This window comes from Calidris pugnax, unplaced genomic scaffold, assembly GCF_001431845.1.
Source record: "Calidris pugnax isolate Ruff unplaced genomic scaffold, ASM143184v1 scaffold29, whole genome shotgun sequence".
Lineage (NCBI taxonomy): Eukaryota > Metazoa > Chordata > Aves > Charadriiformes > Scolopacidae > Calidris > Calidris pugnax.
The window spans coordinates 1,184,388-1,201,469 of record NW_015090768.1 but is presented as its reverse complement, the minus strand read 5'-3'; the positions used below and the strand labels follow the sequence as shown (position 1 = coordinate 1,201,469).

Genomic DNA, 17,082 nt, shown 5'->3' with positions numbered 1-17,082 from the left:
AGTGCTGGGAGGTCTGGTTTAGTGATGATGCTCCTTGTTTGTTGTGCGGGTGTCTATTTTTGTCAGTTAGGTTGATGGTTGGACAAGATGATCTTTAAGGTCCCTTCCAACCTAGAAGATTCTGTGATTCAGTGGGTTTCCTTTCCTGACACAAGACTGAGGACACGGAAACCAAGGTGCTGTGAACACCCAGATTAATCTGTTACAACAGAGGACGTTGGCCTGGAAATGATACAAGATAAACGAACCTTGCCCCGTGTAGGCTTCAGCTGAGCAAATCCACAGGATAAAAGGAGTCTTTTTAATGTTTGCTTTAAAACATAACCCTTTTCCATTTTGAACTGAGGATGAACACTTCAGTTACCCTCAATAACCCACCCTCAACAGCCCAGGAATGAGCTCCACGAGCTAAGGAAGAGCTCAGCCCTCAGTAACCAGAGCTGTGCAGATGTGACAGGAGGCAGGACGTGGGCAGCTCGGAATCCCTGAGCTAAAGCAGCCTCCTGGGATGCAAGAAATCCCATAACGCTCAGAAAAGGCACCAGGAATTTTTGGCAGTTTATGCTGTGAAGATCTATACCACCAATAAACTACTCTATACATTTCCATTTGTTAGAAGCGTAATAGTTTTCTATTTATGTGTAAGTGAAAAAAACATCATCAGTAATCCTTGAGGAAAAAGAAATATAAATAATGCTACAAAATACTTAACTGATGACCAAGATCATCCTTTAATGTGAGGATAATTCCACATCTCTACATCGCTCGGAGCAAGACATTAGGAAAATGTAAATTACAGAGCTCTCTTCCTGACTGGTCTATATTTACCTTTCAGCTCCAGATTTTCCCTTAATGTCACTTCCACTAATTTAACTATTTCTCCTGAAATCTACCACAGCACACTCTTAGGAAAGAGAGCTTGTTTCCAAAAGCTCAGCACAGGTTTTGATCATATCACACCAGTACATACATGCATTCTGGAAACACAAAGCCACGAGAGCTCATCTCACCTAATTTTACAGGAAAGCCTGGTGGAAGCTTCATCTGAACAAATTCTCTAAGTTTGTTAAAGTGCTTGAAGGGTGCAATTACTTCTAGAACATTCAACAATCTGAAAAGGAAAACAGATTTCATTACAAATTCTTCTTTCGGGAGCTGTCCCCCTAGAAAAGGTAAAAATGACCCGAAGAGGAAGATGATAAAATAGGAGCTGAAAAATTACATCATGCATTATATACAACATGACATCTATCTCCTTAGAGCTTCAGTACCAGCATCATCCTCACACGCAGTTCTCAGTGCTCCATATAGTATTGATACGTGTACAAATAAGTACAAATAAATATGGAGATATTGGGGTTTTATCCTCATTTCACACAGGAGATGGAAGCCACACGCTCTTCCCCATGGGCACAAGGGACCCAACGTGGCTTTGTGAGGTTCAGGGGACGTAACTTTGTGGTAAAACTTGTTATGGGCAAAAATGTTTCAGGATTCCGTGGAATGGGGCACACAGGCCTCGGGAGAGTTAATGATAAACCCGGTGAAACCTCTGCTCTTATCAGGCAAGATAAGCACCAGGCTCTCCCAGTAACACCAGCACGGAGGGTCAGGAAGGATTCCACAGCTCCTGACCCCACCAAAACATCTTCCCCAGCGACTCCCACTTACGACTCGATTCCCAAGGGGAACTCCTGGCTCATGGCTATGGTGGCTTTGAAGGTTTTCTTGCTCTCTTTGCAGACCAGCTCCCGGCCCAGGTGAGGAGCCCTGCGAGGGACAGGGGACAAAAACAAAGTCAGCTTTTCTCTCACTGAAACCTTGGCTTTTAAGGAAGGAAGGAAGGAAGGAAAACTCAGGTTTGAAAACGGCAGTAAAGAATCCCCACAATAAAGGAAATACTTGAAAAGTAAAAGCTGTGTGGAGTAAAGGTGGGTCAGGAGCCACCACTTGGATACTGTGAGTTTTGTTCAACTGGGAGACAAGACAAAAGCAGGGAAATGGCTTAAAAATCTTCAAATAATTCCTATTATATTAATAAACACAATAAAAAGACATGCTCTGCTGTCACTGGGAGAAAATCTTGGAGAACACAGGATGGGAAGTTCTGCTGGAGGAGAGGAACAGGCAGGTAACAGGAGAACAGATCTTCTCCTCTTTGCTCTCTACTGCCTAGAAACCTCAGTTTCCCCTTCAACTCCCTCCAGTTAATCAGATTGTTAAAGGCAGCAAAAATCTTATACACACAGATATTTCTGTCCCAATAGTACCAGCTCTTCAAGCAGAACCTGCTTATTCTGCTTGAATGTTCATTCTGTCTCAAATACATTAAAAAACGAACTAATTTTAAACCCAAGCCAGCTCCATGTGCCTTTTCATAAGCCCTTACTGCAGTATCACCACATTCCCTGGTAAGATCTGACTCCAGACCAGTAGAACACCTTTGGGGAAAGGACTTTTACCACTGTTATTTATGGGACACAGGCAGTATGTGTGTTGGCCCCACGTTCAGCCAGCTGCAGGCTGGGGAAGGGCACTCAGCCACCTGCACCTCCTGCACATGGTGCTCCTGGAGATTAATTGAAATTATAGCTGTTCAGTTCCGAGTCATGCACCTGCAGGAAAGCACCTTCCAACGACCTGTGTGTCTTTGGATTCCAGTTGTGTGTGTTTTTGTACACTGCTTCTAGAGTCTCATTAAATCGTAACTTGTATTTTCAACACGGTGAATTGGATTATTCATTATTATCATAAGAAAAATGAATTACAGCAATGAGTGTCAGAAAATCTAGGTTTTATGAATTACAGCAATGAGTGTCAGAAAATCTTGGGTTTTTTTAAAAAAAGAGCCAGCTTAGACATATTTTATATTTAAATTTAAGCTGTGGGTATGAGTAGATGCCCATCCAGTACTTTTATCACCAGCTGATGCAATAAGACTGGTTACAACCACGGGTACCCACGTCCCAGCCAGTTCCTGAGGAACACTGAACACCTGAGACATCAAACCCAGCGTCCCTCTGACAGAAAACTAAACAAAAAGCACCCACAGACCAGAGAACCCCCCAAAAACAGCCCCAAACCAATAAGCTAAAGGTGTCACTAGTGTCACTGAAGCAAAGCCACTTACTTTCCATTCTCAGCAGAGATGTACTCTTCCCACGTAATGGTGTTGGGCGAGGGCGGCGTGAGCGACTGCCGTCTGACGGGCTGGGCACAAAAACAGGGTTACCTTTCTTTATATTCTCTCAGAATTTTGCCATTCAAAAGATGCAACCCTATTTCAACACTAGGAAGAACAGCAATAAAGTCCTATCCAGTTCGGAGCCGGGCTTTGCCATCTCTAGGCTCCATTTAGGTATTTGGCCTCGAATTGTATTTTACACCGAAGTTGGCTGGTTTAATAACATGGGTTAATCAGTTAATTCCAGCCTCTGAATGATAAGTAATGAAGCACAAGGCAATACAGAAATAAATTAATGGTTTTTCAAAGGCTGTACACGTGTTCCCAGCCAATGCCTGGCTCACGCTGAATAGCTCTTGATTTCATGGGGATAATCACAGGCTTAGTCTGTTATAATGAAGCTAAAGGAAAACACGATTGAATAAAAAAACAGGGAGGCATTCTAAATAATAAGAGATTTGGTCTAAAATAAGTTAAAGTGATTTGCCACAGCCAAACCCATCATCTTTTACTAAGAGGCAAATTAAAGACTGAAACATCCAATATAATCACAGAAATTCCTCAATGTGAGCACTAATCAGGGTAATTCATTAACATATCACCATGATTATACTAGTATGTCATGTTTATTGTTGGAAAATTAAGACAGTCATCATTAACATATCACCATGATTATACTAGTAGGCCCCATGTTTATTGTTGGAATAAATAAAACAAACACATTATCTACAGATTTTGCTAAATGGCTGGTGTGAAAGATTATTCTCCTACGCAGAAACTCACAGAGTGTGAAGAAACACTTAAGTTACCTCAAAATTTTGTTCCATTAAGTTGCCACCTTTACTGAGGCTCTCCATGATAGCTTTATTGCGAAGAATATCCTCCTCACTGAGATGCTCTCTTCTTTTCCTGGACTCTAATACAAGTCCATTCACCAAGTAGAAGTCTGCCAAGAAGTTTCCTACTCTTTCCTGCATGAAAGGAATTGGACGTTAGTGACTCACGGAAGATAAAAAAAAGAAGACATTTAAATTCTTGTACATCCAAATAATTGCACTTCAGTGCAATAAAATACAGTTAGGACTGAGATAATACAACTAATCACAAGAGCCCTAGGAGGAGGGGGAAGGGTTGGACCCTGAAAGAGAGGAGATGGAGCTGAGATGTGGGGAAGAACTTGTTTGGTGGGAGGGTGGTGAGAGCCTGGCCCAGGTTGGCCAGAGAAGCTGTGGCTGCCCCATCCCTGGAGGGGTTCAAGGGCAGGTTGGAGGGGGCTTGGAGCAACCTGGTGTGGTGGGAGGTGTCCCTGCCCAGGGCAGGGGGTGGAATTAAATGATCTTCAAGGCCCCTTCCCACCCAAACCATTCTGTTTCTATGACACTCCTACAATAAAGTAATTTTCAGTACAATCTTTTCTCCCCCCTGGTCAAAAAAAAAAAAAAAAAAGACATTTAAATTCTTGTACATCCAAATAATTGCACTTCAGTGCAATAAAATACAGTTAGGACTGAGATAATATGATTTACGCTGTGGCTGCCCCATCCCTGGAGGGGTTCAAGGGCAGGTTGGAGGGGGCTTGGAGCAACCTGGTGTGGTGGGAGGTGTCCCTGCCCAGGGCAGGGGGTGGAATTAAATGATCTTCAAGGCCCCTTCCCACCCAAACCATTCTGTTTCTATGACACTCCTACAATAAAGTAATTTTCAGTACAATCTTTTCTCCCCCCTGGTCAATAGCTGGAGCTTGTTATCTTTCTTCCAGGCTACTGGAATACGGTATGTACATTCAGTTCATCTACATATTCTGTGTGACATATTGGGGGAAGACATTTTTCCTCCATCCTCCTCTATTTTTCCTACATCCTGTTCTTTTACTTATTTCTCCCCGACCACATCATCCTAAGGCCACCTGAACCATTTCACCTCCAGCAGCACTGGGTCTGTGTGACCCCCTTGGAACTCACTGTTTTGTCTTCTCTAAAAAGCCACCCCGTCTGGGCCCGCGTGAAGGTGATGGATTTGGTTGATAACGTTGCCGAGTAAATATCGCTGCTCATCAAAATGTCAACCTCTTCTTCTGTTTCCATCTCAGATTCCTAGCAGAAAAATTCCCAAATACAGAAGAGGCATTAATAATAATGATTACTTCTTATGAAATAAATAAATAAATAAATAAACCTTTTCTTTTGGAACTTTTCCCAGAACGAGCATTTACTGAATTTTGAAACTGTTCTACAGAAGCTCTGGCCAAATGGTTACCAAATAGTTTAATATTAAATATTAATGCAAATAAGGCATCCAAGTGCGATTTAGCCAGCAGCCACAGCCCTCCACAGGCACAGAGCCATATGCTTCAGCGATTGGGGAATAAAGCCCTAATTAAAAGTTTTTAATTACAAGGGGTAAGGCCTAAATACGAGGGGTCCAATGAGTCACCCCATGCGTTGTTAACGACTGAAATGGCCACAGAGTGAGTAAGCGGATGCAAAGCGACGACAAGCACGTCTGAAAACCCACCCCAGGGCACTAAAATTAAGCCCACTGGGAAGATTGGAAGTAGCATGTTTCATAACTTCAAACATATTTATGTATTTGTATGTAAAATGATGAAAGATCTTCCCCAAAGATTCCCATTCTAGCTTTTTCCTCCTTTAGAAGTCCGTATTCAAAAGCACTGCTTATCATAGCAAAACCTGACGTCACCTGTACAGCTGAAGTTACAACAACCCAACAAAAATTCTCCAGTTTGTGGTTCTTTGGAGCTCATTTTGGTCTTTTTGAGAAGTACGTTTGGTTTAACACAATAAGTCAGACTTCTGATGTGAAGGAAAAGCTCGACGGGCTTCACCCCGGTCTTTACCTCGTGATGTATTCGCTGGTAAACTTTTTGTTCATTGTCTAAAACTACAAAAGATTCAGAGGGTGCGGCATCACCGTTAAAAATGAAGCTTAAATCCCCTCGTTGGCACTTCATGTCGGTAAAGTCTATGAGAGTTGTGTCCAGCCTGGGGAAAGATAGCAGTGCTTTAGCAGAAGTCACCCATAACCACTCAAACACACCAGTAAGCTCAGTGTATAAGCAGAAGCACTCATATTTTTAAAAATCACAACCAAACACACTCAGGCCTAAGTTTTCACAGAGTATTTAATTAGTGATGCCTGGATGCAGAAATTAAAAAAAAATAAGTTTAAAAAGTTTCACATTGTAACATCTCTACCATTGTAAATGCATTCCCAACTATTCTTATGCTAACTTCAAAGGAAAAGGTAAAGTTTTCTTCAGAAAAATCTATTTGGAAGCTGCCAGCATGAGGAAGTGACAGAATTTATACAGCTGGTACGTGCTACACACTGAGAAATACAACCCCTCCATGGGCTCAGCTCCCTGTTCTATTCAAGCCACTGACTTGAGTAATAATATTAGGACACGACCTAAATTATGAAGAGAACTAAGAAACAGACTAATTTTTAATTTGACTTATTTTAGTCGCTATTTCTATTTCTTCCCCTCACCAACACAAAAGAGACACTTCTGCTGACCTGGATAATGAGAAGATGGAGCCAAGGACGAAGAGCTCCTATCCCTCATTGCTACAGTATCTACTCCTTTAACAAAGGCAGTTAAAGAACCTGAATTTAGTGACCACTTCAGCTCTAAGGGGTGACTGCTTAACACTCAGCATACATCAGCCTCTGATTTCAAGAAGGAATCTGTAGCTATTTCCACAGTGCCAGCATTGTTACTCCCAGGGCACAGAGACATGAGAAGGGGAAAAAAAATAAAAATGGTCTCAGACCTCTTTGACCTAAAAAGTCAGTTCCCACCTATGCTAACAGCTTTAACAGAGCAAAATTCTCTGCAGATCAAATCTTCTGAATCATATTATTGATTTTTCGTTTGTTTTAAACTTTAGAACCTAAAGAAAACAGACAGGAAAAACATCTGAATCCCAATCTAAACCAGTTGAAGAGTTGAGCTTGGGAAGACTCCTGGAAGCACCCTTTTGAGTTTGTCAATCTGTCACATAGACCACTGTAAAAGGAGAAACTCTACCACTTTTTTTACTACATAGACTGGAGTAGCAGTATTTCCCCACAAAATAATGAGAGGTCATTTATTTGAAATTGTGTTAAAAATAACAAATTCCTATTTTTCAATTAATCATTGTCACGTCTGGGAGATACAGCCTCATACAGCTCAAGTGCTTTTGCTTTTTATTTTAGGAACTGAAGCTAAATTCACATCAATAGAGAAAAGCAGATCCTTGGTGATTTCCTTCAGACCACACCGACTCCAGCACTTTCACTGATGTGCAGATAGCCATGGCTTAGATAAAACACTGCAAAATCTGGACTTACCTGATATTTATACCTTGTTTGTGTATTTTACATGCATCAGAAGGCAGAATTCGGGAAAGTAAAGGCACTAAAGGGAGGGAGAGAGAATGCAATTAGGACACAGAGGTTCCTCTGCAAATTATTTCCATTAAAATTATCTATCAGTTTGAATCTGGATGTATTTTAACACAAATAGAGCATCCCCATTTTCCATCAGGACCTCGACACAAAGACAACTGGCCAGTACCAGGGTGTTTCCATTCAGTAACTGCAAAACTGATTTGTAATCGTGCAGACTACTTTCAGCATCAGGACATAGTTTAAAATGTCCTCAGCCACAGCTAAATCATTTATAAATTCTAATAACTCATCTTCTAGCTCTTTGAGATTTTAATCCTGTGATTTGATAGCTTATTTATACATTCTACCAACCGAAAGCCTTGCTGTAACTAAAGCACAACATCCACAAGCAGGAAAAAAATAATCCAATGTACAAAGCTTAGTCAAATCCTAGATTTGACACAGTGGAACCGCGAGTCAGTACGGAATTAAGAGATGGAGATGCAATGTCTTATCGACCAGCCAGAGACACTTCAATGTTTCCCTCTTGCAATAATCAATTTCTTAAAGTAAACAACAGCTTGTTCCTAACCCCCTCCATATTGTGTCACTGGATTACAGAAGGGAATTCAGCTCCAAAAATTAATAAGCAAAAATAACTCAGCAAAAAAGTTGCCTGTCCTTTCTTTATAACTTGGATCTTGAGAACTGGGTTGTGAACCTTCCAACACACAACCCTGAGGAGGATTTAAGCTCGAGAGAAGGAGCGTGCTGGAGACTGATACATTATCTGCCTGTGGAAGGAACACGCAGTCACTTACCCCAACTTTGAAAATCCCAGTGAAGCTCTAGATAGAAGTCACCTAGCTGGGATGAAAGGAAGAATACATTAACAAGCTTTTTAGTTTAAATGACAACTGTAAAATTTGCTGACAGACAGGCAGAAGCTGTGTTTTGCCAAACAAAGAAAACTTTTTCTCTACTGTTAGTATCTGAATTTATACTCAACTTAAACGTTGCTGAAGCTTTAACTAGAGTAGAATCAATAACGATAATTTTATGTAATTCGTTTGAACTGTTTTTAATCATTTTTAAAAATAGTAACTTACACAGCTATTAAGCTGTGGATTGTAAAAGATTTATTGTAAATATGTGCTTATAAAAGATCTATAGATCTCTTCGCTTGCTTTGACCGATCACATCCAACCCCATGGAACTCCATGTCCTGGCTTAAATTAATGAGTCAAGATTCAGCAAGAAACCTACACAAATTTCAATTTGCCCTCTGAAAATACGCTTACGTGATTATACAACAATTCCTCTACCTCCACAAACACATGCCAGCCAAGTCCTTTACGCTGCATGCAAAGCCAGGAGTGACTTGCTTAAAATTAGCAAGCGTTAAATAAACCCCTGTGCTTTATAACCGTTGTTTTAGCACGTGAGCAGCAGTTTGAAACAGAGGAAACTGAGCTTTTCCTCCTGGTTTCCCTAAACTTAGGAATGTGCTCGAGAATTGGCTGCTGGGGGTAGATGGAGAGTTAAACCAGAATTCTCTTTCATTGCTAAGCAAGAAAAGAAAGTGTCACTCACGATTAGCGACTAAACAAAATTAGCAAGAAAAGAAAGTGTCACTCACGATTAGTAACCGGTAAATTATTCACCAAAACAAAATATTTAAGAAAACCTTAAAAATCTAATGAAATATACAGATTAAAACTGTAAGTTTTAGATTGTAAAGAAGACTAGCAGCCCTGTCTTACACAAACCTTTCTATCTGAACTTCTGGAAGCTGAGAAGAAAGCATTATCTTAGAAATACCCGTAACTCTGTGACCCCTTAAAACAGACACTGTGAGCCAAGACTGCTGTTAAGAGCAAAAGAGATCTGTAAAAGCAAGTATAAACCTTGTTTACAGTTTGCCAGAGCATCCATACTAAGAAGAGAAGCCACTGCCTCCCAGCACCAGCTGTTTTTGTCAACACAACTACCTTGAACTTACCTCTTTCAGGGCTTTTAATAATCGAGGTCTCTTTTCTTCAACACTTTCCCTGGACTGCTGTTTGAGCTTCCTTAGGAGTGCTGTAACTGAACAGAAATTAAGTGTAAGGTCAATCTATTCTGTTTGCTCGTTAATTACAGGTCAGTGTCAGTATTTGATGTCTCAAAAAAAGACCAAACAATGCAAATGTAACATTTCTTAGACTCTGGAGAAATTCACTTCAAGGTACAGTGATTGTACATAGCCTACTGTAGTCACCACAGGAAGAAAAGCTTCAATGATTGTTTATAATATAAAGTATACAATCATGTCAGGAGGTCTTTTACACGTGTACTAGTAAACATGTGGGGGGACAGGTATATTATTGAACACAAGCGTAATGCCTACTCCCACTGAGAAAATTCTTTAGTAGTGAGCAGATGATGAACAGAGTGTTGTTAGGATATCACAAACTAGTGCATTAATACATTAATTATATATTAACGTATATATAAAATATCTTGAGTTTTCTGCTATGGGACATGGTAATACCAAATACTACCAACATCCACTAGTGAATAGCAGTAATTTTCCCTTTACTATATTTGCCTACTGGCCTGTTGAGATGCAACAGAAAAGCACCATCCCACTGACAACTGATACACTAAATATATGTAAGACCACAGGGAGTAATTCCAATTAGATGACCCTCTATAGCTAAAACCCACTCCCAGCTTGTAACTCCGATTTTAAACACAGAATGCTACCATACAAGCTTTTACAATCACTTTAAGCAAAGCCTTAACTCTACTCAGCATTATATATCCTAATGCAATTTCTTTTTCAGCAAGGAAATGGACGTGTAGAGCTTGTTGTATCATCTTAGATATAAACATTTCAGCTGATTAAAACAAAGTCTTCAGAGAACTAAAATCGGAGTATTATAAAAAAAACCTAGCTTGAAAACTTTTGTTTTCCTGTTCTGAATGAGGCCTCACTTTCTGATTAATGGGGAAGCAGAGGTTCTTACTCATTTGTCTGTCTCCATAGCTGATGGCTTCTGCAAGAGGGCTCCATCCCTGAGCATTTTTCACCTTTACTGGAGCATTATGGGCTAAAAGCAAGTGGGCACATTCTGTAACAGAACAGTCATCATTAGCTGAAGTAAACATCAAGGATGTAGTAATAGAATTCATAACAAAGGAAACAATAAGAAAGGAAAAGTAGTTGATAATTAATATATTAAACAGTTTATCAAAATACATATATGACTTAAAATCTAAACACACAAAAAACATTTATGTAAATCTTTATAGCACTTCCCTGTTCAATGTCAGCACTAAAAACGTAACTGGTGATCAACCAATGCACATAGAAAGGTACATGGCAGTATAGACTCCAGGCATCTCGAGAACATCGTGTGTATGGGGGGCAGAAGTTGTGGCACTAACATCCCTACGTGCTGCAGCATCTCGTGGTGAGATGGCATCTAAAGTGGGCAAAGCAGCACACTCTGACCTAGGAAACCTCTGAATACACCAACAAACAGCTGTACAGCAAGAACAGGGGTTGTAGGACGAACAAGTCATGACAGGAAAGACACTGAGGGGCTGGAGCATATCCAGAGAAGGGCAACGGAGCTGGTGAGGGGTCTGGAGCACAAGTCTTGTGAGGAGAGGCTGAGGGAGCTGGGGGTGTTCAGTCTGGAGAAAAGGAGGCTGAGGGAAGACCTTCTGGCTCTCTCCAGCTCCCTGAAAGGAGGGGGTAGCCAGGGGGGGTCGGTCTCTTCTCCCAAGGAACAGGCCATGGGACAAGAGGAAATGGCCTCAAGTTGCCCCAGGGGAGGTTTAGGATGAAGATTATGAAAAATTTCTTCCTGGAAAGGGCTGTGAAGCCTTGGAATGGGCTGCCCAGGGCAGTGGTGGAGTTGCCATCCCTGGAGGGATTTCAAAGCCGGGCAGAGGTGGTGCTGAGGGACATGGGTCAGTGGGGGTTTGGGCAGTGCTGGGTTGGTGGTTGGACTGGATGGTCTGGAAGGTCCCTTCCAACCCAGACCATTCTATGATTCTATGATATGTGGAGAACACCATCCCTGGGGGGATTTCAAAGCCGGGCAGAGGTGGTGCTGAGGGACATGGGTCAGTGGGGGTTTGGGCAGTGCTGGGTTGGTGGTTGGACTGGATGGTCTGGAAGGTCTCTTCCAACCCAGACCATTCCATGGTTCTATGATATGTGGAGAATTGATAGCAGAGCACACAACTCATGGTCCTGTGCTCCTCTGGCAACACGCTACATTTTTCACTGAGAGCATCAGTAAGAGCGTGTGTCACTGCGGCCCCCAACACTGGGTGTGCACACACTGTGCTGATACAGCACCACCACCACCTCAAAGCCACACAGTTCTCAGCCAAGACAGCTCAACCTGCCCTCCCTTCTCTGCCTGCGGCTACAAGGTGACGACAGAATGACGAATGAGTCCTTAAAATTAATGAGAGAAGCTAGCGTGCCGTGTTTCCACGCTTCGGATGAGCTGCCCTCACTTGAAACTGTTCTTCAGTTTCCAACTATGGAAAGTTTCCTCTCCACATCTCATTAGAACCCACCAGCCCCATCGCAGCACCAGGCTGGAGTTGTGGGCATGTCTCCTTATGAATAGGATGGGCAGGAACGAGGGACAGAGGCACTTCCCCAATTATTCTCCGGCTGTAGGTGTTACAGGAAACCACACCAGTCCTTCCAGATGCAACAACCGTGAGTCACTGGCAAGCACAGGGCTCGGAAAGGAAGAGATACTTCACCGGTGAATATACTATCTTTTGTGGTAAATAAACAAAAGCCCCGAGTGCTTTGCCAGCAAACAGAGAGAGGTATTTTTATGGCTGCTTAAATATAGTGCCTAACGCGCTAACCAGGCCGCACGGCGAGCAGGCAAATCAGCTCCCGTTTCCCAGCCAGGTTATGTTTCCAGTTAAACAAACAGGATGGAAATTCACCCTTTGCTTCAGCAAAGCCTGGCTGCCACGCTGCTGTATCCAGCCAAATGCTCTGCAGGCATCACCCAGAAAGACAGAAAAATGACCTTTTGGTATCAAAAAGAGGGACTAACGAGTTAGGAAAGGACCTGGGGCTCTCACTGGATCAACACCAAAGTGACACCAAGAACATGCACCCAGGAGAAAAGGAGCAGAGGGAAGGAACACCTCTCCTTGCTATGCTATACATGAGGGGAACTCATCCTGGGAATCTGCCAGCACTAACTGCTTTTTATCCTAGAGCTGAAACATAAAATCACATTTTAAGAGAGGCTTGGAATAAATACTCAACCGTACTGAATTAAAGTTGGTAAACTCTCTTCTAGCAGTTTTGATAGCAGAAGCATCTTTGATCAAAGTTGTCTGTATTTATTCATGTGGTGTCATACTGCTGTAGCTGTATGGAAAGCATCCCTTCATGACAGCTAATCACCTTGTAACCAAAACCACACAACCCCTTCTGCACCCAATGGGGCAAAACTTCTCGACACGAACTACTGACCATGATAAACTACAGCTTGAAACAAACACTGCAACAAGTGCACTTACACAGCAGATCACCAGTGCCTAAAAACACACAGCAAGTAATTACAAAACAAAAAACTATCCCACAAAGAAATGTCTTATTTAAGACTCCGAAATTACAGAAAGGCTTCTGCCTCTGTTTTCCTTCTGGGGTTCCAGGCCTCTAGTCTGGGGCCCTTGCTGGAAAAGAGTGGTTCTGATAAAGTGCCATTTCTTGCCAGTTGAAAAAACCCCTCCTATCTGTGACTTCTAGCAGGCACCTGTAAAACATATTTGCCCCACTGCTACCTCAGATTTTCCATATCTTCTTTTTCTTTCTTTTTTTTTAATTTAAGAAGTATCAATCCTGGCCGACCCCAGCAAGCTCTACCACTTCCTCTTCTGCATAAGCTGCCTCTCTCCCCTCTTCCTCGTTCCAAATTGCTTCCTGCTCCAACTCCCAATTATCTCAGATCATTTCAGAGGTATTACCAAAGCGTCCCAAGACAACTGATTGCATTTCCTGCGTTCCCCTTGCCAGATCTGCCAGATGATTCAGCCAACAGTGCTCCCCTGGAGCAGCACCAGGCACAGGACCCACGTGGCTGAACCAGCCCAAGTTGCTGGTGAATTTTACTGTGGCAGCGACCGAACAATCATGCTCCAGGTCTCTTCCCAGTCTTGAAATGTGCCTATTTCCATACTCTCTGTTTGAAGTAGAAAAGAAATATAAATCCTGCACCTTGAAAAACCTTTAAAAAGGGGGGCAAGGCTCAAAAAGGAAAGAGAAGAGCCATCGTGAGCCGAGAGGCTGCAGAGTCCTGCAGGTGTCCCAGCCTGGACACAGAGGAAACAGCCCAGCAGCCAGGCAGAAATGGGGGAAGGAGGAGGCAAAAAGCAGGTGAGCAGTTATGTTTCCACTCACAGGAGCCATTTTATTCTAGAGGATGTTCTTCTGATTCACTTTGCTGGGAAAAGCTCAACATGGGTTGTTCAACACCACCAGTAAGCAGATCAGCAGCAGAGACACCAATAACCAGAAAAGTGTTGGCAAAGAGGAAGGGCATCGTCAAACAGAAATTGGTGACCCTTCTGTACCATGAATTAATTGCACATCAGAATAGCTCACATTCCCTGCCTACACATACTCAGTGTCCCTCTGCTCCAGCTGCTTGGACACGAGCGATGCAGGTGTGACCACTTGTGACTCTACTGTTCCAGTTCTACTTCAATCTTCTGTGATATTCCAAGTTTCCCAATTCCCTTCTAACTCCACAAAAAGAGAGGAACTGGGTCCACCCACTGTTTTTGTCCTAAGCTCAAAGACTCCAACTGCTACAGCTCCCTCCCACCCTGCCCCACTCACTTCCAGCTCCTTGATTTTAGCCCAAAACAGCTCCCGTTTCTTCTCCAACTCTTCTCTTCTAAACCCGTGTGGTACCTTCTTTCCAGAAAAGCTCAGCTTTGAAACAGCTTCAAACACAAGATCACGCTCAGGAAAAATGAAAAAAATCTTGTTTTCCTCTCACCCCTAAGCCTTCAGGATAACTTAAGAGTTAATAAAATTGATGGCTTTACTTACCTTTATGTCCCAACATCACAGCGAGATGTAGAGGAGTGTTTCCTAGAATAAATAGAGAAAGAAAAAGGTATTAGATTCAAGGTAACAGAACCATAGCGACCCTCCAGGGGTTTGCACACACAACTCAAACGTTACCTGTTAAGAACCTTCAGCTACACCACCTAACGAAGGAACACACCAACCCACACCACAGCAGTTACATTTTTCTAAGCAAGCATTTGGATTAAAATTGTTCAGATAAATCTATCTGAACCACATTTTTCATGGGCCAACAGGGTTTTGTTTTTTTAATGACATCCTGAAACTTAAGAGGTCCAATTGTATCTTCAAGAAGGAGATAACCCAAACCTCTATGCTTATCATGGTGTGAGGAGCCTGCTAGTTTACAAAGAATGACATATCTGGGTTAAAAGCTACTCAAAGACATGATACTGATTAAAATTTTAAGAGCCCATTTTATTAATTTAGTACAAAATCTTTAGTGATACAGTATTGGACAGATTGTGAAGCAGCAGTAGCTTCACCACAAAAATGCCTTTTGGTTATTTTAATGCCTTGTTTCCAAAGAAAGCTTCCGAGATGATCAGCAGCCATTACAAACAGGACTCTATTTTCCTGGCTGCGCATATGACACATTTTGTACTTCTGTGCTTAAACACGTGCTGGAAGGCACAGAGAGTCGTTTTGCTGGATTAATGCTGCTACCAGAATCCTGACACGTTTCATTTCTGCACCTTCAGGATGCAAAAATTCTTCCATTTAACGCTATCGCTCTGTTTACGCGGTTAAACACTTTTCTTAGGGGAGTTAAATAGCTGAGAACAAATTTATTTTTGCAATTATAACAAACACAGTTGATTTTTAGGCTTATTTCACAGTGTGGTGGCAGCAATAAGCACCTGGCACATGGGAAGGACACTGTGCTGTACATGGAAAAGATGCAAGGCAGAGCATGGAGCGGGTGCTGGGCAGTGGGGCTGAAGGAGCCATTCCAGGGCTGGCACAAAGGACTCCTGTGGGTCACAGCAGCATCCCAGACAGCTCCAGCCCGCTTCGTTATGCACTCTCTAATTGTGCTAACATCCCCTGTTCTATTAATAGAGGGTTGTAACATCTGGGAGCCAAAGCAGAATTGAGAAGGCTGGATGCAGCCACTCTTTGTTAAGCCACTGAAATAATGACGCCGCTGCGGAACAAACTTGAGAAAGAGCCAAAGCGTTTACTCTGAACATTCAAATTATGCAAGCCAGGGGCAAACATTTTCCTCACCTTATCAAGCACTTCAATATGATGTATTTATAAAGAAATAGCTCTAAGCTAAGGTTTCTCTTACGTTAATAAATGTTAAAATTTACAAAACCCACCCCACCCTTCAAACGGTGAATAAAACAAGAGCCAGGCAGCTCCAGCAGCTCCAACAGCTTGGTGCAATGGCAAGAAACAACGAAACTAAAGCTAACATGAGGCCCCTGAGAGCTTTCCCGAGAACTTTGCTGGATTTCATTCAGCTGATAAGCAGAAAGTGCAGTTGTGTGACAGCACCCATCATTTCCCAACTCCTCTGCACAAGGTCCTGAGCAACCTGGTCTCCCTCCAGCCTTCTCCCTGCTCCGAGCAGGAGGTCACCTACATCACCCCTAGATCACCCCCCAGCAGAGACTTTTGCTTCACTCAATGATCGCCTTCACACCCAAAAGTATGCAGTTCAAGAATGAGATAGGAAACCTGGATACGGCAGAGAACGGGGGGGAGGAAGAGGAGCAGGCAGAAAAACTGCCTACGATAACCAATAAAGCACAGAAACTAGAATCTATTGACTCCAGGAGAAAAAAAAAAAAAAGCTAGTTATGGAAAGCTAGTTCAGGAAACTGAAAAGAGGTAACAACATCCTGCTTGATGGTCTTTAGCCAGCAAGTCCCTGGCAAGGAGTCCTCCTCTACCAGCACAAGAGGAGCCAAACTAATGGGTAACCCAGGAAAGCACCTTTAGGAAAGGGTGGAAGAGGGAAAGAGAAGGCAAACCCATAGAAAAGGGACGTTATGAGACTTAGAAAGACCATAGATCCTCCTGTTCTGGACTACCTGGCCAGTCAGGCCTTTTTCTCCTTGCCCCTGGAAAGCTCCTCTCCAGACAACTCTTAGCCTCCCCAAAGGAAAAGGGTCCCAGGAAGAGCCGAGACATGACACTGGCACATCCAGAAATCAAACCTGGAACAGCTCCTTGCAAAGTTCTGTCCCTAATCATCCCTCCTACGGCTGATACCTGGGGAGGTCACGTTGCTCTGTGGGCCTAACAAAATGGGGTTTATCAGTAGCAAAGTGAACTCTTGCCTTATCAAAATAAGCTGTGTGAGGCTGTGTGTCACAAAATGCAGGCATTATGGCGAGGAGTCACTCAGCTCACA

General features: G+C 42.7%; 1 protein-coding gene across 1 annotated transcript in view; it reads right to left on the bottom strand.

Moving 5' to 3' along the window:
- The window catches only part of ANKRD13C (ankyrin repeat domain 13C), a 34,862-nt gene that overhangs the window by 2,525 nt on the left and 15,255 nt on the right, over positions 1 to 17,082 (bottom strand). The window contains exons 4-12 of the mRNA XM_014937666.1: positions 9,582 to 9,667; positions 8,401 to 8,446; positions 7,541 to 7,607; positions 6,042 to 6,186; positions 5,146 to 5,277; positions 3,994 to 4,155; positions 3,131 to 3,210; positions 1,672 to 1,770; positions 1,011 to 1,111 (exon numbers count right to left, since the gene is read on the bottom strand). Of these exons, the coding sequence (XP_014793152.1) occupies positions 1,011 to 1,111; positions 1,672 to 1,770; positions 3,131 to 3,210; positions 3,994 to 4,155; positions 5,146 to 5,277; positions 6,042 to 6,186; positions 7,541 to 7,607; positions 8,401 to 8,446; positions 9,582 to 9,667 (918 nt within the window). The remainder of the gene's footprint in view (positions 1 to 1,010; positions 1,112 to 1,671; positions 1,771 to 3,130; positions 3,211 to 3,993; positions 4,156 to 5,145; positions 5,278 to 6,041; positions 6,187 to 7,540; positions 7,608 to 8,400; positions 8,447 to 9,581; positions 9,668 to 17,082) is intronic.